This window comes from Sorex araneus, chromosome X (assembly GCF_027595985.1).
Source record: "Sorex araneus isolate mSorAra2 chromosome X, mSorAra2.pri, whole genome shotgun sequence".
In the NCBI taxonomy this organism is placed as follows: Eukaryota; Metazoa; Chordata; class Mammalia; order Eulipotyphla; family Soricidae; genus Sorex; species Sorex araneus.
Genome location: NC_073313.1, coordinates 242,305,463 through 242,327,625, shown reverse-complemented (window position 1 = coordinate 242,327,625; position 22,163 = coordinate 242,305,463). Strand labels below are relative to the sequence as shown.

General features: G+C 35.2%; 1 protein-coding gene across 10 annotated transcripts in view; it reads right to left on the bottom strand.

Annotated features, from left to right (window-relative positions):
- Positions 1–22,163, bottom strand: part of UNC80 (unc-80 homolog, NALCN channel complex subunit) — a 253,774-nt gene that overhangs the window by 194,710 nt on the left and 36,901 nt on the right. For all 10 annotated transcript variants that reach the window (XM_055123362.1, XM_055123368.1, XM_055123366.1 and 7 more), the window contains exons 8-12: positions 8,494–8,755; positions 7,305–7,439; positions 2,774–2,990; positions 1,997–2,137; positions 213–481 (exon numbers count right to left, since the gene is read on the bottom strand). In XM_055123362.1, the coding sequence (XP_054979337.1) occupies positions 213–481; positions 1,997–2,137; positions 2,774–2,990; positions 7,305–7,439; positions 8,494–8,755 (1,024 nt within the window). The remainder of the gene's footprint in view (positions 1–212; positions 482–1,996; positions 2,138–2,773; positions 2,991–7,304; positions 7,440–8,493; positions 8,756–22,163) is intronic.

Below are 22,163 nucleotides of genomic sequence, written 5' to 3'. Positions count from 1 at the left end.
GGATATAAAATATTCTGAGATAAAATAAAATCTAATATAATACTTGAAAATAATTTAGGTGAATTTATGATGATTGACAATGAGTTTTCTTATAGGTTGATTCTCCATTTAATGTCCAATATTTCTGACAACAATCTATGTGACCATTTCATCCAACCCTGTAAAAGGTCCATATCTTTAAAGTTTTGGTAAGAAAAGTTCTTGTTCCTTACAGATAGATCAAGCATTCCATTCTTGTGGACAAAGTTATTGGTCCCATCAATATGTTCTGTGTCCTCCAAGTAACTGTAGTTTATGCAGGAGTCTGTGAGACTTCGAGGCAGGTTTGCACATGCCAGTGGTTCGTGTGGCATCTCTGGGATAGGCACCTGGTTGCAGAGCTTCCTCATATGCTCACTGAAAAAATCTGCATAGCCTACGTTGAATGATGCCAGTGTGGTATTGAAGGTTGCAACTGTGATAGTTGAGATCTGGGATCGCACTAGTGAAAGAAAAGCAACACCTTAGTCTTTGCCATATGAACCGGTGATACCATGCTCCACAGTTACTGTGCTATGTTAATCATGACTCTAGTCACTCTGTAGCTTCTGAAGTTATTTTATATACAGTCTCAAAGCTATTTTCACTTCCACAAGATTGCTGCAGGTGTTAATGTCATGTAATATCTGACAATGAAGATTATAGAAAGATGAGTTTGAACTACCTTCTTTCAAACTTTAATTTCTTTCTTTAAAGAAGTTAAAATTAAAATAAAAATTCAATTAAATTAAAGCCTTCCTCAGGCTTTAATTTAATTTAATAGGTGTATTTTACACACTGTTAGACAACAGACCCAGTTATATAAACAAACATAGTAAATGAATTTACCTACAAGTGCTAATACAATATTTTCATTGACTGGGGAGATATTTCAAGGGACTGTGTGTAAGGTTCTGGATCCAACACTTGGAAATACACACACACACACACACACACACACACACACACACACACATATACACCTGCTACCCTCCACACACCAGCTGTAACTTTAGTAGCCCCCAGCACCGCACCATTCTAAACAGTATAATACTCTAGGATGGAGCTTTGAATAAAACATCAAGCCCAGTTGGAGGACTATCTCCAGAAGCGGTTCAATAGCCCCTAAAGCACTGTTAGGGAGGTTTTCTCACAAATTTATTTTTATCTACTAATTAAACAAAAATAAAATCTTGGAGGATCCAGGGGACTAGCTTAAAAGGATCATGCTTTTCATGTGACCCAAGCTATGTGCTGGGAATAGCCCCATAATGGAGAGTAGAACCCCGCCCACCCAAGCCTTAGTTCACTGGATATGTTTTCAAATCAGCACCTACCTCCCCCAAAAAATCCTGGCAAAATTAAAAAAGATTAAAAAGCAAAGATTTCTGTCTCTTCTGCTAAAGAGTAATGGAACATACATTTGTGGTGATAACAGATACCAGCAAATCCATGAAGTACTGTACGGAATAAATATATGCTTGTCAGCTAAAAGTACAGAATCACAAGCTGTCTTGAAGTCTACTCAGAGGTGAGTTTGCTCCAGATAAAACACAAAAGACATGTGTCTGAAAAAGGAGTTGTCTCGAAAAGGGATGTAGGGCCTTGGAGAGCAGAGGCCTTCCTCCTGAGGAAGGTGGGAAGGTGGACAGCCACCTGTAGAGTGGAACAGAGCCCTGATCTAGAAATCTTCCAGGGCTCTTCTGGCACTGTGGCTCTATGACCTGTTGAGAGCAAGCGTGGCTGTCCTGGCCCTGCTTTCCAGAGCCACCGTGCTCATTGTGGACTGTCAAACAGCTCTTGCAACTAGGAACTTCTACCAGTGGCTGGCAATTGTGTTAGCAACTCCACCAACAAGAACACAAGTTTCCAAAAGGCAGAAGCTGCCAAATTACAATGAAAAGGGTGCCTGGAGTGAAAACAGGAAAACAGGAAAAGGAACCTGAAGTCCCGCCTGTAGGCACATCCTCCGACCCACCTTCCTTGACGGTGTTTTCTCCATGGCTATTGGAATGGTCGGGAAGGTCGCTCATCAGGGTGTGGTGGGAGTGAGAGTGCCTGGCACTGAGACTCTCCATTTCAGTGGCTGCATCCGAACTGCCTCGCCGGGTAAATTTCCCTGAGAGGGACAAAAGCATGCAGAGGGCTTTACAATCTAAAAGATTGAGTAGAGTTTCTGTCTTTCTAAAGGGCAGCAGTGTGGGTGAAGAGACATTAAGAAGAGCAGGCAGCACAGAAAAATAGGAACTGCATTTGCCTTGGGAATATTTGGGGTCAAGATGATTGATGAAGCTCCCCCTGGTAAGGTCAGCCCCAATCTAAGCCAAATGCCAGAAACCATCTGTCAGGTCCCAGCTAGCTGTCAACTCTTGATTTTAAACTGCCCTTCTCGACATGATATCCAGAAAGGGAAAAAAAAACAGTCTATTTCTTTTCTTTATGTCTTCCTTTAAAAATATGACAGTTAAATCAAATCTGTCTTTAAATTCACAATAAAAGTCAGTACATAGACCCATTTATGGCCATAAATCCCTATCTAGAGAGATCTAATAAATAAGACCATAGCCCTCTTGGATAATTAATTCTATTTGGAGGGGGCATGTCTTTGATTGTGAAGACACTGAATACTTTTGGTACTGAGGAGTCTGTCCTAGGGACCAAACATATTGAGAAAATTAGTCAAGAAAGACCACCATGTGCGCAAGAGCCCTAGGTTAAGCTCTCTAAATTGGCCACTCCAGGTCCCTGTGGTTACCTAAGATGGTGGTTTGCCAGCCTCCTTTTTCAATGCTTCTCCTGTCTTCTCCAAGTCCAGAGAAACTCCCAAAGGAGAATGTGCTGCGGGTAGGGGATACATCCAGGTGGTCTTCATGTAGCAGGAAGGGCACACCCATTCTCCGAGGCCGCCTCTTTCCCGTGTGGTGGAATGGGATGGAACCTTTCCTCTCTCGGTCTTCTTTACGGCTCTTAAACTACAGGAAGCAGATATAAAGAGTTAGGCAGCAGGGCAGAGAAGGGCATAGAGTTTATGTCCTGATTGGCTCCATGACCTGAAGTAAAATATAAGAAATGTTTGAGGAAGAGGGACCCCAGGAAGTCACTAAATATCATCAAATACAGACAAGAAAAATTTCTGCTCAGCGTTAACAAAAACTTAAAGAAACTAAGCAAATGTAATGTATTCCATGCATCTTTCTGTTGGGTGGGGTTACAGCAGTCATCCGCACTGTGTAGTCTATGAAACATGAGCATCAGTATCACCTGGCAAAATGTTAAAAATGCAAATTCTCAGGTTCAAGCACTGACATAGTAGATCAGAAAGTCAAAGGATGAGTTCCAGAAGTTCTGTGGGTGATTCTGATGCATGTGAAACCTCAAGAAACACTGACTGAGAGCATCGAATTCCTAATTTGTGCTTGGAGCAGCCAGTCTGTTATCTGTTCAAAGACTGAGATTAATAATTGCAACCACACAATGTGGATCGTAGTTGATGAGGAGAATCTAAAAAGTATTGAGCATGCATTGGTAGAAAATCATTATTCCAAACAAACAAGTTGAAATTTTGCATCATGAAGAGTTTGGAATTGATTGATCATTTTAAAAGAATGTTAATAATGTCTGGTCTAACCTTCAGCAATTCTGATTTAATTGGTTTGGGATTAAAATCTGAGCACTTGGTAAAAAAAATTAACTAGGAATCAACAAAGGATGGGAAACACCTATACAGTGAAAACTATAAATTACTGCTAAAAAAAATAGAAGAGAATACCAGGAAATGAGAAGGTATTCCCTGGTCATGGGTTTTAAAACAGACCTTCCTACTTAAGGTATTCTAAATATTCAAAGCCATTCCCATTAAAATTTCACTGACATTCTTCAAAGATATGTAATAAACTTTACCAAAACCTGTACAAAGTCATAAAACTTGAATAGTCAAAGCAATCCTAAGAAAGGAAGATGGGAGATAGTTTCCCAAATTTGAGCTATACTACAAATTAACAGTATCTAAAAACAATACTACTGAAATAAAGATATACTCTCAACTATAATTTTTTTATTACATCCAGGATAAAAATTTCCATACTAACTTTTTTCAAAGCACAGAAAAAGTGTAAGTTCTGAAAAACAACAAAATCCAGCACCTTTTCTAGAGAATGATCGCCTAAAGGTACATGAAAAGCTTGTTGAAATAGATACCCTGTAATCATCACTGAAGTTTCTGTATCTGTAAAGATTTTTTTCACTGCATATTGAAAATATTATTTTTAAGCCCTGCTATTGTAGTTGAGAATTTGAAAAAAAATCTCTGAACTAGAAAATCATAAATGAATTAAATCAATATTCACTGAGAGGTGATATATTTTGGGAAAAAAACTGGTTAGTAGGCAATGTACTAAGTAGTATATATATGTATATATGTATATATACACACACACATATACACACACATGTATGTAGAGACATTTGAGTTCTATTTTATGATGCAGACTATAGGCAGTAGAAATTCAGTGTTTACTAATCAAAATCTAGAATCAACATATGAGGAGACTTTCAGCCTATTTCATTCTTCGTTAACCATGGGATAGCTTCCTATGTGCAAGACACTAAAAGTATGACAGAGTTTACATGATTAGTGAAATTAAATTAAAACAACACTGAGACATCATCTTATACAGTAAGCATGACATTATCAAAAGTCCAGGAACAAAGAGTCCAGAAACAGCCAATGTTAGCATGGCTGCAGTAAGAAAGAAACCCTCATACACTGCTGACGAGAATGTTGTCTGTTTCAATCTCTATGGAAAGCAATATGGAGATTTCTCAAAAAAGTAAGAACAGAACCCCCACGTGATCCAATAATACCACCTCTTTGCATATATCCCCAAACACAAAAGCATTCATTCAAAGGATCTATATGCAAAGCATTGCAATACAATAGCCAAGATAGGGAAACAACTTGAATACTCAACTACAGATGTATAAATTAATAATTTGTGATGTGTATACAGAATGAGTACTATACTAAAAAAGAAAGAAACTCAAAGAAAGTCATGAATTTTGCCATGCCATGGATAGAAATAGAGTAAGTATATCATGCTGAGTAAAATCAGCCAGAAGGAAAGAGATTGATAGAGAATAATCTCTCTCGATTTAGGACTTGAAGATACAGACTAAAATATCATCTAAGACTCAGCAGCAACAGAACTGGAGAGATAGAGAGCTGGTTGACAGAACTCTCTCACTCTCTCTGTCTCTTTCTCTCTTTGTGCTTTGTGTCTCTCCTGCTGTGTATGTGTGTGTGTGTGTGTGTGTGTGTGTGTGTGTGAGAGAGAGAGAGAGAGAGAGAGAGAGAGAGAGAGAGTTTGAATGTGGTTTGGAGATGGAGTTGAAAGGGAGAGGCTAGTGGGAACTTGGTGGAGGAAGCAGGTACTCTGATGATGGATGTGGTATTGGGATGATATATGCATGAAACCTTCATTAACAGTATTGTAAGTCATAGTATATCAATAAAGGTAAAATGTTTTTAAAACTTTTATTAAAAAAAAGAAAACCAAACACTGGGATCTTGAGTTTTGAAAAGCTCCTCCCAAAAGTTTCAAGTGTAAGCAGCGCAGAAAAACCTCTTCTCAACACCATATTTAAAAATAACTAGCCATTAGCAATAACTTCATTGTCAATGATCATAGACAAAACTAAATTCTTTTAGCAACACTATAGTTAATAATATGATCTGCATTCTTACAGATGTAATCATTTTGAAAAAGAGAATAGGAAAGCCTATTATCATACAAATTACATATATATTATTTATGCTTTTATTAGTTCTATGTACTTGATTAAATAAAGAGCAAATTATTAGGAGATAACGTTTTTAGATAGAAGACATAGTTTTGAGTTTGGGGCTCAATATTTCTAAACACTTTAATTTTTTTTATTTTATTGAATCACCATGAGATAGTTACAAGCTTTCTTGTTTAGGTTACAATCTCACAATGATCAAACACCCATCCCTCCACCAGTGCACATTCCCCACCACCAATATCCCGGGTATACCCCCCTTTCCCACCCTTCCCCTGCCTCCATGGAAGACAATATTCCCCATACTCTCTCTCTACTTTTGGGCATTATGGCTTGCAACAGTCACTGAGAGGTCATCATGTTTGGTCCATTATTTACTTTCAGCATGCATCTCCCATCCCAACTGGTTCCTCCAGCCATCATTTTCTTAGTGATCGCTTCTCTATTCCATCTGCCTTCTCCCCTCTGCTCATGAAGCAGGCTTCCAGCTATGGGGCAATCCCCTGGCCTTTGTATCTACTGTCCTTGAGCAAACACTTTAAATTTCTAAAGCTAAATTCCTTCCTTTCCCTTCATTTCCTTGCCCCTTTCCTTCCCTTCCCTTCCTTCCTTTACATTCTTCCCCTCCTCTCTCTTTTATCTTAATTTTTATGATAATAGTAACAATTTATATTTATTGAGTATCAGGCAAATTAAAACTTTGCATACATTATCTCCTGAATATACTTTACATATATAATTTTGCACAGCTTTACATACATAGTCTTCATAACCTTTGGAGGTAATTTTATGACTCCCCTTTATAGATGGAGAAACTGATAAATAGTATCACAGTACTATAATTTGAACCCACATGAACTGACTTCCACATTATGCTCTTAATTCTTCATACTAAAGACTATACTTTTAATCTGCCATCATTTTGGTTCTAGCTCTTTCTTGGATGCTCAGAATATGTTTGTGAATGGCAACCACTCTGACTTACTGGGAAAAGTTGTGATGGTAGTAAATATAGTGATTTTATACCACTATTGACAATTTTATTAACAAAACTTGGCTTGTTTGATGTCTTTCAAACATAGGTAATATCAAGAATAAACATCCATTCCATGACGATTCCAACACTCTGAAGTATGACTCAGTTTCTTACATGTGAATGAAGAAAATTAAGATCTCACTATATTCAATAAGAACCATATATAGAAAGTGATAAAGTGACATAAACTATACAATTGTAAGTTACTATTTCTGCTACCATAACTACCTCCATTACCACCCAACTAAAAGTATGCCTCACATATTATCAAGATAAAAGCACATCCATGCAACTGAAAGATTTTACAGCATCATACTACAATCAGTCTGAGGCATAATTTCTGTTCCCAGACATCCCTTCCTCTTCCCAGACCACACCATAGTACAGCATTATCTTAAGCACATGATTTTTTTAATGTCCAAACTCTCTAATCATAAGTAGCTCTACTCACCTTCTTAAAAATGTTCATGCCAAGATCTGAAGAAAGATCTGGAACTGCAGACCTACGTAGGTTTGTTAATGAAACCTTAGAAAAGGCTTCAGGGCTGAGAGACTTTTCCTCTTCGTTACACTTCATGGTGAGATCCTTAACAGACAAAGTTAGATATAATGATTAAAGATGTAAAGTTTCATATTTAAACACTTTTAACATTTTGATTATTATATTTAGTAGGGAAATGCACAATGCTTTAATATCTATGAAGCAGCTCACTGGTGTATAAAATATTCAGAACCTAAATTCTAATATGAAAGTATCTATTTCATATTAATTATAATTTCTTTGGGATTTTCCACAGTAATAGTATAAGAGTCTGAAACATTAAAGAAAGCAATGAAAATAGAAAGTAGATAGATCTTTTGCTTCATTTTAACTTAAAAAGTGTTTCCCATTTAATGGTTTGTTAGAGCAGGTATCTACTTTGTATGAATCATATATTATTAAAGAAGAGTAAAGTTCTTTTCCATGTTGATATTCCTGACTATTTTCAGAATATTCCACTTTTACACATGTCCAATTCACTCTTCAGTAAACTTATTTAACTGAATCACATTGCATATTTCGTTTTTCTGCATATATTCAGCACATGGTGTTGATAAGAAAGACTGGAAGAACACATGTTCAATTTGATTTTGGGAAATTGTTTATAAAAAAGTTATTTTTAAGGCAATACCATCATGCAAATAGACAGTAGTTTCTTCCAAACATGTAATAAAGAGTAAGACTGTTTACAGAGAGCAATATCCCTAATGATAACATGGAGGCACTACTAAATTAGAAGTTACACAAAAGAGAATATGACATATTCAGAAAAATATCAGTATTACACTTTTATAAAATTATTAATTAACAGATGAGCCAATAATGTGATTATTTAGAAGGTTCAATTTTCTATAATTTAGAAAACCAAAGGTTTACAAGAGGCATTTAGGTAGCACTGTCTTTAGTGATAAATTAATGCTAAAGAACAGCACAAGGATACAGCAGCACAAGATGGAAAGAAAATAGTAAGAACACCAAGGTAAACTACCAACCAAATAGCATGGTCATGAATACCTAAGGGCTGGATTCACAAATGAAAAGGAGAATCTGGCATGCCAATGCAGTTGGTTCCAATGACAATAAACTAAGTTTCTCTTACTTGGGTTTTGTGCGTGTTCACTAGTGAGGGGGCTGCTGCCACCATGGAGCTACTCCTAGGTCTGGGCAGGAGAGGAACATCTGCATCGGGGTTTTTTTCTGGCTTCTCTTCCAACATGTGACGTAACCTTTGCAGGTAGTACATCAGAGACCACTGAGTTCCCTCCTCGGACCAATGGGGTTGGAGTAGGCAGCGGAGCACAGCAACGTCAAAGTAAGTGGCATAGCGCGACCTTTGGCATGGAGGTATCACAAGGGAGCTCCTGTTCCAAGTGAGAGAAGGAAAGCAGTCATGCTGGGAATTCAATATCCCAGGCTGATACAACATGACACTCCTGCATTTTCATTTGCTCATACATTTCCACAAATATCTTGTCTGGTTTACTCAAATATCCTCTTCACTGGTCTCACATTCTACTTTTGCTATATATTCCCTGGACAGACATTGAAGAGCCCGATAAGTAGGAATTATCCAGGTAAAGTTGAGAATGAGGCAGGAGAGTGGGCCAGTAGTTCAGCAAAAGGCAATAGTACCTATAAAATTGTAGAGTTTTTTAAAAATCATGAGCCTTGGATCAGTGGAGGAGGATTATATGTAACTGGCAGTACTGGTGAGCAATGTGAGTGTTGGACAATGATGAAAGTTAATAGAGGTAATCACTGTCACTATATCACTGTCATTCTATTCATCGATTTACTCGAACGAGCACCAGTAACGTTTCTATTCATCCCAGCCCTGAGATTTGAGCAGCCTCACCTTACTCGTCTTTCCCAATGATTGGAAGCTCTTTCAGGGTCAGGGGAATGAGACCTGTTGTTATTGTTACTGTACTTGGTATATCGAATACAACCACTGGGAGTTTGCTAGGCTCTTTTTCCATGCGGGCAGGATACTATCAGTAGCTTGCCGGGCTCTTTGAGAGGCACATATCTATCTATCTATCTATCTATCTATCTATCTATCTATCTATCTATCTATCTATCTATCTATCTCTATATATACATATATACATACACACATATATATGCATACATACACATATGTGTGTATGTATATATATGTAATATATGTATATATATTTCCATTTATGATCCCTTTATGATGATGTATTTGCGATCACATGGTCCAGGAATATGTTCACTCATATTCCTAGAGTTCACTAGCCACACAAAATTCAGGGTTCAACCTGAACACTCAGATTTTTGCACCATTCCCATCACTTACACTTGAGGAGCCCTCATCCTGGAAGTTAAGTGTTTCCACAAAATGGGACATACTTTTTAAAATGTAATTCAAATCTAAATTCTTTAAAACACAATCCACAAAACTATACAGAATTCTTTGCAAGGGCTATGTAGAGGTAATAGTTAATAGAAAGTTAATAGGTAAGTTTCAGGTTAGGATGTCCTTTCAATACTCAAATTTCAGTTCTTACTTTTTACTCAATATAATGGGAATGCTATTTGTGTACTTTGTTGGCTTATGTTAATTTCAATTGCAGAGATATTTTGTAAAAGATTCAAGAAAACTACAAATTCTTAAGGGCTTTACTATGAATAAACTAAAAATCACTTTTTAAATATGGAAGTTATTTAAGTTTAAAAACTTTAAAAAATTCTCAATGTTCTGAAATTCTGTTATTTGATTTAAATACCAAATACATTAACCACAAAATTACTCAATCTAACACATTGTTTTAGCTTTCTTAGGGATGTGAAATTAAACTTAACTTCTTTGCTTTGAGGAACATAGAGTCTAGTGAAAATGAAAGACAATAAACAACATATTACATACTAATAGCTTCTGGAATCTAAGCTGAAATCTTAGACCCAAATTTTAGTCCCGAAGCACAATTTCTTCCTGAGTTAAGTGATACAAAACTGGAAATTTTAATATCCTGTTATCAACTTGCATATGGCACTACCCACACATGAAACAAAATGTGTGATTTCAGCAAAAACACAGCCACTGATTTAGAAGAGGTTTTTCTAACTTCCAAAACCATAGATTTTAAATTGAAGGTTATGATTCATTGTTGGTTCAAGAAATCAATTCAAGTGGTTATGACTATAATTAAAATATTAATGTGCTAATGTTCATACTAGCACATTATGACTGATGAAGCTTGTTTCATGGCATATATTTGTCAAATTTGATGCATAAAAATATTATTTGCTGTCAGTGATAATAAAAAGTGCAAATATACAAGTCCAGACCAGATAAATTTTTATCTTCATGAACTTGTTTTGCTCCCTGTCAAAGCCAATGTCTTATTTTCTCATTTTTATTCTCATTTATAGCATTGTCTGGGTGTGTTGAGGGAGAGCTGTCCACATATGTGGTAGCTTTATTGATATACAGTAAACTAAGCAAGTATTAGAAAACTAGACATGAATTGGCAGTCTATCAGCCCAGTTTTCATCCATGTTATGCTAGAGGTTATCCCTTTTCCAGGGAGGTAGAATACTCTTTGAACATTATCAAATTCATTGGGAAGACCCATAGACTCTTCACTTTTGACCATTTTTCATCATTCCAAAGATGTCCACATCTATTGTTGGAATGAGTTTCTATTCAATTCATTACTTCTTAATCTTCCATGCCTCTGCCCAAATCCCTCCTATAGATCTTTTAATCACCCTAGAATTAAAAGGCAAGCTTCTTGCAGTGGCCAACAGAGCATCCCACTGTAACTTCACTACCTGGCTTGCCCTATCGTGCCCATTATTTATCGAGTGCCTCTTAGCTCTAAGCTCATAGGATTTTTGGCTTGCTCTTTAAAACTGGACCTGTGCTCTTTAAAATCTTTTACTGTTGGCAGCTTGTATGATGTTCTTTTAGAGACATAGGGGAGGTACTGCAGGAGGACAGAACTTGGCCTTGGGTGCTGCTGTCCTTGCTAGGCATTCTGACAATGAGCAGTTTCTTCAGTTTCTTCAGTACCAGTCCCCTGTTGTTCCGTGGTCTGTGCAGAGTGCACAGCCTCCCCAGGGCACAGCTGCTGCAGCAGAGAAGGGTGTTTGCTCTCACACCAGGGTCCTGCGACACTCCCAGCTTTTCCTGTGCCCAGCTCTTATGATTAAAAGTGGTTGATGGCACCCAGCAGCCAACCGTTCCTCTGGCAAACCCCATTTCAGAAAGCATTGTAGTAGATGATCTCCCCTAAGAAATTTCTCCATGAATAGCTTTCCTTAGCACCCCTGAGGGTTGATTTGACAAGTTTCAAAAGCTGATTTGCAGTAAGTTACTTGCTGCAGCCACACAGCATCTCCTCTATCACTTAATGAGGCATGAATTTTCTCTTTCCAGCACTGTCAGAATCTGAATCCTGGGGAGAATGGGGCATTTGGGTATACTGTGTGAAGCCTAACATTAGCGAATGCTCTATTATATCTGCTATTCCTTTTCCTTTAGAGTCTTTTTACTTCCTGGTAGCCAGTCTCTCATTATTCTAATACTCCAATCTCATTATACTCGATAATTCCCTTTACTAAACCTGCTCTTCTCAAATTACAGTGTGATTTCTCTCTCCTGATGGAACCCAACTAATACCTCTCAACGCTGTACCTTACCTATATTGACTTTGAGACCCATGAATATATCAGGTTTTGCCACCTTGAGAGCTTTTTCCTATGTGGAAATTTCTAGTCTTATGGTGTAGGCTTTATCTGAGTTCTATTCTCATGTCGTCCTCAGAGAGGTCTTCCCTAGGCTTTATGTAGAATATCACCCTTTTCCTACTACCAAAACTTAAATTTACTCTAACTTTGTCATAGCATATGGCATAATTTAAATTATGCTCCATTTATAAGTTTAATTGCATATTGGCTCTCTCCATGTATTTGGATAAACTAATTTCAGATGAAATTAGTACCAAAAGAAAAAAAAAGACTTCCATATACAAAAACAAAAATGTGGGGCTGGAGCAATAGCACAGTGGGTAGGGCATTTGCCTTGCACGAGGCTGACCCAGGTTCGATTCACAGCATCCCATATGGCCCCCCTGAGCACCGCCAGGGGTAATTCCTGAGTGCAGAGCCAGGAGTAACCCCTGTGCATCGCCAGGTGTGACCCAAAATGAAAAAAATTGTTTTGAAAATGCAAAGGAAAAAAACTACCAAAGGGAATGCAACACAGGAAGAAGAAGGATGCAATAAAAATGAAGCATGAATTAATTAAATGCAAACTTAAAATAATTCAGAAGATCAACAAAACCATGAGCTGTGTTTTTGTAAGAATAGAAAAAGAGAAAACATGAATTAACTGACTCAGCACATTAACTGAAATCAGCACATATATCACAGAAAATAAAGGATCATAAGGGATTATTATAAATTATTTTTATGCCATGAAGAAACTAGAGAAAATATATGCATTTCTGGATCCTATAAATGTAAAAGGTTAAATCAAAGCAAAATAGAGCATATGAACAAAACAAATTAACATAAAAAATTGAAATAGTAACCAAAATTCTCTCCCAAATCCAAAGCCTAGATTCATATGGGTTTACTAGCAAGTTCTTTCATCCCTATAAAGATCTATTTCCAATCCTTTTCATACTCTTCAGTAAATTGAAGTGGGAATTTCCAGTTTCTATGAAGCAATTATTAGGCTGATACCAAAAGAAAACACTTTTTTAGTGATACCACTAAAAAAGAAAATCAAATACCTGAAGAATATCGATACATAACCTCAACAAAATATTACCAAATCAAATTAGTCAATAATACATCAAAAAGATTATTCACCATAGTCAAGTAGAATTTACTCCAGGGATACAAGGCTAAATAAAACAGAAAAGTCAATCCATGTAAAACACCGTATCAATATAAAAAAATAAAATCATCTGATCATATAAATAGATTCAGAGAAAGCATTTGATGAGACCCAATGCAGATTTATAATAAAATATCTCTATAAAATGGGAATATAATATTTTCTCATATAGTTAAAGCTATTGACCACAGGCCACAGCAAATATATCATACTCAATGACTAAAAACTGAAATATTTCCCCCTAAAATAAGTTATATGAAAATCATGTCAACCCTCACCTCTATTAATCAATTTTGTATTGAAATTACTTCCCATGTCAATTAGGCAAGATAGAGCTATTAAGGGCATCCAGATTGAAAAAGAAATTAAACTATCACTATTTGCAGAAACCCTAAAGACTCTAGCCCCAAAAGCTCTAGAAACAATAAACTTATATGTACTAAAGTAGTAGGCTACAAAATCAATATGCAGAAATCCAGCATTTCTATATGCAAGCAACGAGATGAGACAGAAATTATTAAATAATTCCATTCAAAATTGTTCCTCAAAAAATCAAGTACCTGAGAATAATCTTAATAAAGGAGGTAATAAAACATATAAAAAGAACTATAAATCACTACTGAGAAATAAAAGAAGACATCAGGAAATGGAAACACATCCTCTGTTTATAAATAAGAAGTATCAATATTATCAAATATTTCCAAATTTTATTTGAAAATTAAAAAATTGTCAAAAATTATCAAAGATTCCATGCAGTCCCTATAAAAATATCCATGACTTTTATTGTTCCATTTTGTATTGGGACCACATCCAGGAAGTGTTTAGGGTTTACTGCTGGCTCTACACTCAGGAATCACTTCTGGTTGGGCTCAGGGATGCTGGGGCTCTAATGCAAATGAGTCACACGCAAGGCAAAGGTCCTACCCACTGTATTATCACTCTGGCTCCCAACATGTTCATAAGACATGGACCAAATGTGGATGAAATTTATATGAAGTAGTTTCCTTCCCCCAAAATAGACAAAGCAATTCTAGGAGAAAAGATTGGAGCCATCACATCCCCTCACTTTAAATTATACTATAACTCCACAGTAATCATGACAATATGGTACTGGAATAAAGATAAACTCTCAGATGAATGGAATAGAATTGAGTGCTCAGTGAGAAATCCTGGGGGATATAGACAGCTAATCTTCAACAGAAGCATAAGAAATATTAGGTGGTGCAAGATAAGCCTGTTTAGCAAGCGGTTAGTGAAAATGGTTAGTCATATTTTAAAAGATAAACCCAGATTCTTTTCTCATACCATGCAGAAATGTAAACTCAAAATGGATTCAAGGCCTTGATTTCATACCTAAATCCATAGATTATTATTGAGGAAAACATAGGCAGAACACTTCATGACAGTGAATCTAGAAATATATTTAATAATTCAATTTTAGTGGCACCAGTGAGACTGGCACACATCACAAAGAGCAAAGCAAACAATGTGGGTGGGCACATGGGCAAAAAAGAACTGCCTCTGGCAATGTTGACCAGTTCTATCCTTTGGAAAACAATATAGATACTTCTGAAAAACAAAATAAGAATTAAGCTTCTATATAACTCAACTATTCCACCCCTTGGTATCTAACCCAAGGACCCAAACACTTTTCAGGAAAGTTATCTGTGTTCCTATTTTCTTTATAGTACTATTTACAATAGCCCGTATCTGGAAATAAGTGCCCAAGAACTAATGACTGGATAAGGATACTATGGCATATATATTACACAATGGAATAATACTTGGTTATATAAGAGACCGTGCGGGGTAGCAGAGCCTGGTAAGCTCCCCGTGGCATATTTGATACGCCAAAAAAAGCAACAAGTTTATGAGACATTAAGGTCTCATAATGGAGACATTACTGGTGCCCGCTTGAGCAAATCAATGAGCAATGGGATGACAGTGATACAGTGATATAAAAGACAAAAATCATGCATGCCATATTGCTGCCTCATGGGTGGAAACTGAAAATATCATGCTAAGTAAAATTAGCCAGAAGGAGAGGGACAGACACAAAATGAATCTCTCTAATATGTGGGATATAAAAGACATTGTAAGGAACGACAAACTCCCAAAGACAACAGAAACTGAAAATTGATCTATAAACCTGGGTCTGAGGGTCAGGAAGGATGAGAAGAGAGAATGGGGAACATGGTCGGGTAGGGAAGCGGGCACTCTGGTGAAGGGTGTGGTGTTGGAACATTTTACCCAGAAAACCCTCCCAGTAACAGTTATTGTTAATCTTGTTACTTTAAAAAAAATTTTTTTTTTAATGTCTTGGACAAAAGGGGTATTTACAATGAGATATAGAAAAACTTTTGGGAAGGTCACTGTTGGGGTCATTATCTTTTTAGGTGATGGTTTTATGGATGCATACAACAAAAAAATCAAGATTGTTTTCTTGAATACTTTTATAGATCTATAATTTTGCATTTAAATATGAATCCATATTTTATTTGATTTATAGAATACCTTAATAAAATAGTGATTATACATAATTGTAAAATTGCTATGCTATTTAATAAAAGGGGTTGTTACTTTTAAGCCTGATTTTCATTAGTCAAGTGTCAAATTTATAATTTCAAAGGAAATCATATAATTAAAGTTTCCTTCCAGTAGAAGGAAAATAAGAGTAGCAGAATAAAAAACATAAAAAGCAGAGTATATAAATTGCACAAAATAAAATTGAAGACATATATCCCCAAAATGAATTACCAAAGTAAATAAGTAATCAGAGAACTCATAAGAAAAAAAGACCAAATTACCAGATTGGATTGAAAAAACAAAGTCACATATTTATAAATGAACATCCTGAAACTTGAAGATGCAGAAAAAGAAAAGAAAGGAGAAAGGAAATTAAAAAAAAAGAAAAGAAAAGGAATAAAAGAAAAAAAAGATTAAAAAAAAGATGCAGAAAACTGGAAAGGGAGCTAATGATACAGATATGCAAATCTAACTAAAATAAAGTTAGTTAGAGCATAATAAAAAGATCTTGAGGTTAAACAAAGATTTCTAGATATGATGAGGTATACCATAATAGTAAAATAATAGTACTCAGAAAACTGTACTAATAGGCATATCTAATAACAAAGTTCTTCAAGAAAAAACTAAGAGACTAGAGACTTTTAAGAAGGAAATAGACAATAATAAGCTTTTCAGACAAAAATTTCAACAAATAATAAACCAGACAGGTACAGGAGTTTTTAGTAATACATTTAACATTATTGGTTACTTCTTGAAATGCTTATAAATTAAGTCTCCAAAGAAATTGAAAAATCATTTGAAATAATCCTGGTGCTAGAATTACTATAGAATAGCTATAGAAATCAACAGTAAAAGAAGAGATGAAAAACTCAAATTGATCAGCAAATGGAAATATGAAATAACTCATGGATGAAATATAAACTATGAGTTAGAAATATGAAATAAAAGAAGATGAGGAAAAGAAGGAATATTAATAAAATATTTGAACATGAAAGGACTTTTTTAATAGGTTTTTTATTGAATCACTGTGAAATAGACCCTTGCAAAGCTATTCATGATTAGGTTTCACTCATAGTGTCTCAACACCCATCCTTTTTTATTTTATTTATTTTTTTAATTCTATTGAATCACCGTGTGATAGTTACAAGCTTTCATGTTTGGGTTACAGTCTCACAATAATCAAACACCCATCCCTCCACCACTGCACATTCCCCACCACCAATATCCCGGGTATACCCCCCCTTTCCCACCCTCCCCCTGCCTCCACGGAAGACAATATTCCCCATACTGTCTCTATCCTTTTGGGCATTATGGCTTGCAACAGACACTGAGCGGTCATCATGTTTGGTCCATTATTTACTTTCAGCATGCATCTCCCATCCCAACTGGTTCCTCCAGCCATCATTTTCTTAGTGATTCCCTTCTCTATTCCATCTGTCTTCTCCCCCACCCATCCTTTTATAAATAAGATAAAAACTCCAAACCACTTTAAGAGATTATTATACATTACACAATATTCAAATCTCAAACTTCCATTAAAAAAGGAACAAAGAAAGAAGTTCACAAGATAAAATTGATAAGATTAAAAAGCACTGATTCTACACGATTACTATCTCATTAATAAAAATGTTTTAAAATTAGTAAAATACACAGCTCAAATGAGTTAGATATGAAGAATAAATTTCACAAGAAGAAAATATAAGTAATGAACAAACATAAACAGGTACTCTTCTTGATGTAGGAAATATCAACTTAAACCATATTTGGACAACAATTCATATTTATCAAATTTGTAAGATTGTGAAATCTGGAAACTGGTACTGTTATTACTGCTTGTGAGCACATGCTAACATACATTACTAGTAAATTTTGTTTCAAAATCCAGTAAAATTGTATTTTATTTTATTTTCTTCAAAAATATGTCAAGACTGTTTAACCAGAAAAGAACAGTCTTCACAAATGGTGCAAGGATAATTGTATAGCAATGCTAAAGACAGTTTGAACCCTTGCCTCATACCACATCTAATATAATTCAAAATGAATCAGAGGTCTACATTGTAAAAACTAATCTTATAAAACTCTTATAGGGAAACAGAAGTAAGTCTTGCAATTTAATAATAAGGGTTTTTTTGACAAAAAGTACAAGCAATTTTTTAAAAAGATAGGCTAAGCTTTTTATTCAAAATCTAAAAAAATGTAAATGTCCTTAACCTATCATATAGGAATTTTATTGTCAATGAAAATACTACCTTGGAGAAATTTACCCCTGTACACAAGAATGCTTACTTCAGCAATTTTATAATAGTAACAAATTGAAGAATGATCTGAAAGTCAGTTAAAGGAGAAATAACAAATGAATATTAAATATTTATTTGATAAACATCATTTAAGTGTCACATGCTGTGTATGGCCAGGGTGATTACAATGTTCTGTTCCACCTCTGTGTTGAATATTCAAGTGCATTTGAGTAAGGACAAAACTGAACAACTAGGTATTATACACTTTTCTCTATGTTTTGGGGAGAAAATTATGTACTTTAAACTTTATGAATATGGATCAAATATCCAAATAAAAAAGTGAATATATATATACTAAGTATAATATATTTTATATTTATTTATGTAGGCTTATAAAATATATTACACATATAAATGACATATAAATCACATATATACAAATTACTTTTATCTCCTGCATGATGTGTTATGTCTAACTTTTTATTATGTGATCATTAAAAAGACTGTGTCTCAGAATTCTGAGTTTCTGAGTTTTCATACAGAGCCTGAGGGCTAGATTCAAAAATATGCTTTCAAACCTGAATAGAAAATTCTTTTCTTCCAATTCCTTCTCCCTGACTCCATTCACAATCTTTCCTTCTCTCCTTCCGGTCCTAGAAAATTGTATATTAATCTGTATATTTTGTCAAGAATTCCGTGCCTCTAGCTATTTTAAGCTGAATGTGATCAAAAGTGGCTTCCACAAGAGACTGCAAGGTAGCAGGACAATGATTTATTCCCTTAATCTCTTCCCTCCACAGATCTGTGAAGTCTGTCACTGCGACCTTGGGCTGACAAAAACCGTGACCTTTGATGAAACTCTCTCTAAAGGGCTCTTCACGCTGCACCTGCTCACCCTTTGCCCTTTCAGTACTGAAGTCAGTTGCTTCTCCCATGGGGATAGCCCAGGGATACTCTAGGGTAGCCATCATTCTCTCCAAACCTTTGAAACAACTCTAATTTTATTTTTAATTTTGTTTTTAGGGGCCACACTTGGCTGTGCTCAGAGCTCACTTCTGGATCTATGCTCAGGGATCACTTCTGGTGGTGTTCAGGGAGCCATATATAGTGAAGGGTTGAATCCAAGTCAACTCCTCACAAGCCAAGCTTTGTACTCTCTGTTCTCTCTGTAGTCCGTAGCCCCCAATTTAAACTCTTCTCAGATTTTCAATTCTCTCATTGGCTCTGTTCTGTGACTGGTTGCATTTCCATGCTCATTTTAAGAAAATATAGCAATTTTAATTTTCACATGTACTAGTTTTCCAAGAAACTTTCACCATTCTTCCACTCCTGTCCGCTCCTCAATCCCATTTCTTTAAAAAGTGCACTAACCCCACTTTTCTCAAGCCTATAGTTTATACCAAGAATAATGGGATTTTCCCCCAGCGCTGTACTCTGTACTCTGGATTTATAAAGAAAAAGCAGAGTATGAGGTTGGCTGGCTACCAGCTAGGTAATTTTAGGTCCTCAAGCATTTGTGACAATCATTTGACTTATTATAAGATCCTGTGAAACCTTTTCTTCTTTTTTTTTTAAGAAAACCTTTTTTAAAGAGAAAAAAAATAGGCTTCTATGATTAAGGTAGATTATAGTAGTTTGACAGAATTATTCCACTCCCTCCTATTAGACAGCCAGACGGCTATCTGTACCTTTTACATTCTTTTTTTTTTCTTTTCGGAAGCAGCAGCAGCTGCTGCTGCTACTGCTGCTGCTGCTCCTTCTTCTTCTCCTTCTTCTTCCTCCTCCTCCTCCTCCCCCCTCCTCCTCCTGCCCTCCGCATGACATGCAAGGCATGAAGTACCTTTTATATTCTTGCCCTGAACATCATTGTCCCAAAATAGTTTATAATAGCATGCTCCATAAGTTATTTCAAATTTTTAGAGGCGTACTTCATGTAATGAGATGTCAGTACACTACTTTCATGAAAATTCCAAAGTGGATATGAAGGACTGCAGCTGTTAAACTTCACATTCCCAAGTCTTACACTTACTAAATAAAAAATACTAAGAAAAGAACCCAGGAATCTTTATTTAAAATTATACCTGCAGCCTATTTTTAATTATCGTATTAAGATCTGAAGAAAACTGTGCTTGAGAAACATGCCATGTATGTGTTTTATACTTTTAAGTGAATACTCTAAAATAATCCTTACGTAGAAGTACTACCAGGGACATGTTGACAGTTCTGTCCCCAAGAGTACCAGACCATGCTTATGTGTTTTACACAAAATTTATCTGACTAAAAGACCATGAACTTTAACACTGGGTCCCACAGTCAGCTACTTCCTAATAGATTATGTCAGTTGAGCACATGAAGGACTGTGCAATAATAAGGTTCTGCCAAAACAGGATAGTTATCAGAGACTAAAACCAAGTTTGTATCACAGGGAACTGAAATTTATAGATTCTCTTGAAACAACAATGAAGCTACAGGACATTTTTGTAGCAAATATTTATAACCTGAAGTACCTTCATTTACCTGTTACTCAAGGGTATTTATTTGGCGTAAAGCTATACAAAGGTTAAGCAGTCAATAATCGATAAGGACTATCAATAAATATTTTATCTAATTGAGAAAAGCATAATCAGATGTAATAAGATTTCACTAATAAAAATACTTTTTAGTAACTAATGAACTCTAATCATTATTGTAAGATAAATATTCACTAACTGGATTAAGATGCTATAGAGACAGAACACAGTATAAAATAGAAATGTGTTCCCCCAACATTCTATAATTCTATAAATTATTTAGCAGAAAGTAAAACATTAATTATGTAAAAGAGTAAAAAGAATATAAATACAAAAATATTCATAACATTCATATATGCTTGATGAACTCATGAGATGAATTTTATACTTCAAAAATATTTTCATCTCTAAATGTTTATGCAATTATTCTATATTTTTATATGCATACCATAAAATATACATCATGAAAAAAGGGACCAATGCAAAAGTTAAGAACTGCTTTAATATCTTTTCCGAGTGACATGGTTAAGAAAACCACATCATTTTGAATTGGCATATTCTAGTAGAGAATATTCAAGGCAAAAGCATTATGGAAATAAAAACCTAGGCAGAGAACTATGGAAATCAGTCTAGATCCTCTGAGAATTTAATGAAGCAGAAATTAAGTCTTTGTATATTATAATTAACAATAAAATCTCATATCCATTTTTGTAACATAGTTGCATATTCACTGATTGTAGAGTTAGAAAATAATGATATTCAGAGTAAAAAAAAAAGAACTTTTTTATACAAGCAAACATATTTTATTCCTAGTATTTTTGCATTGCTTTGTTATTAAAATGTCCTTATTTTTGATAAACCATGAATTTCTCCAGTGAAGACACATTAATACATTTTCTGGAAAGTCTATCTTATGCATCATTTCCATGGCAACCATCCACTGCAGCTAGGCAGAGTGAAGACCTGATTCACTATGCTAAGACCCATTGATTAGTGTGTAATTCACACATGTTGGTGTATGTATGTATACTATTGGGGACTGTGTGCATAAATCAAAGAATACATATGTTTAATGTGGCAGTATCAGAATATACAAAGAAAAAAATATGCTTCTACAAAGAGAAAAAACTTGGTAATTAAAGTTGGCTTTGTCTTAAGAGAAAACTCCAATTGCAACTTTTATGTCTTAAGAGGATAACATTAACTCTTCATATTTACAAGTTTCAAAAAGTTACTAAGTGTGGGAAAAATTATGTAAGAATAATCCTGGATATATTATGACCTTAAGATTTCACCCAAGTATTATTTCTTATAACTGTAAAAGTCAGGTCAAAGAATAATTTAAGATAAGAAATCACAGTTGAATTAAAACTGAAATTTGTAAAGAGCAGACTAAGTTAAAGAAAAAAATAAGAGAAAACCTAGTAACCAAAATAATAAGAATATATAGATGTTGGTGCAATGATAATTATGGTCATACATTAAATGGTGGTGAGAGTCCGTATCACTTTTTATGTAGCCAACATCAAAAAAAAAAGATGATACCTGAATCTTGATATTCACACTCTTGTAGTCTCCTGATACTTTGTTCCAGGGTGGGTTATGGTATGATCAATATAAT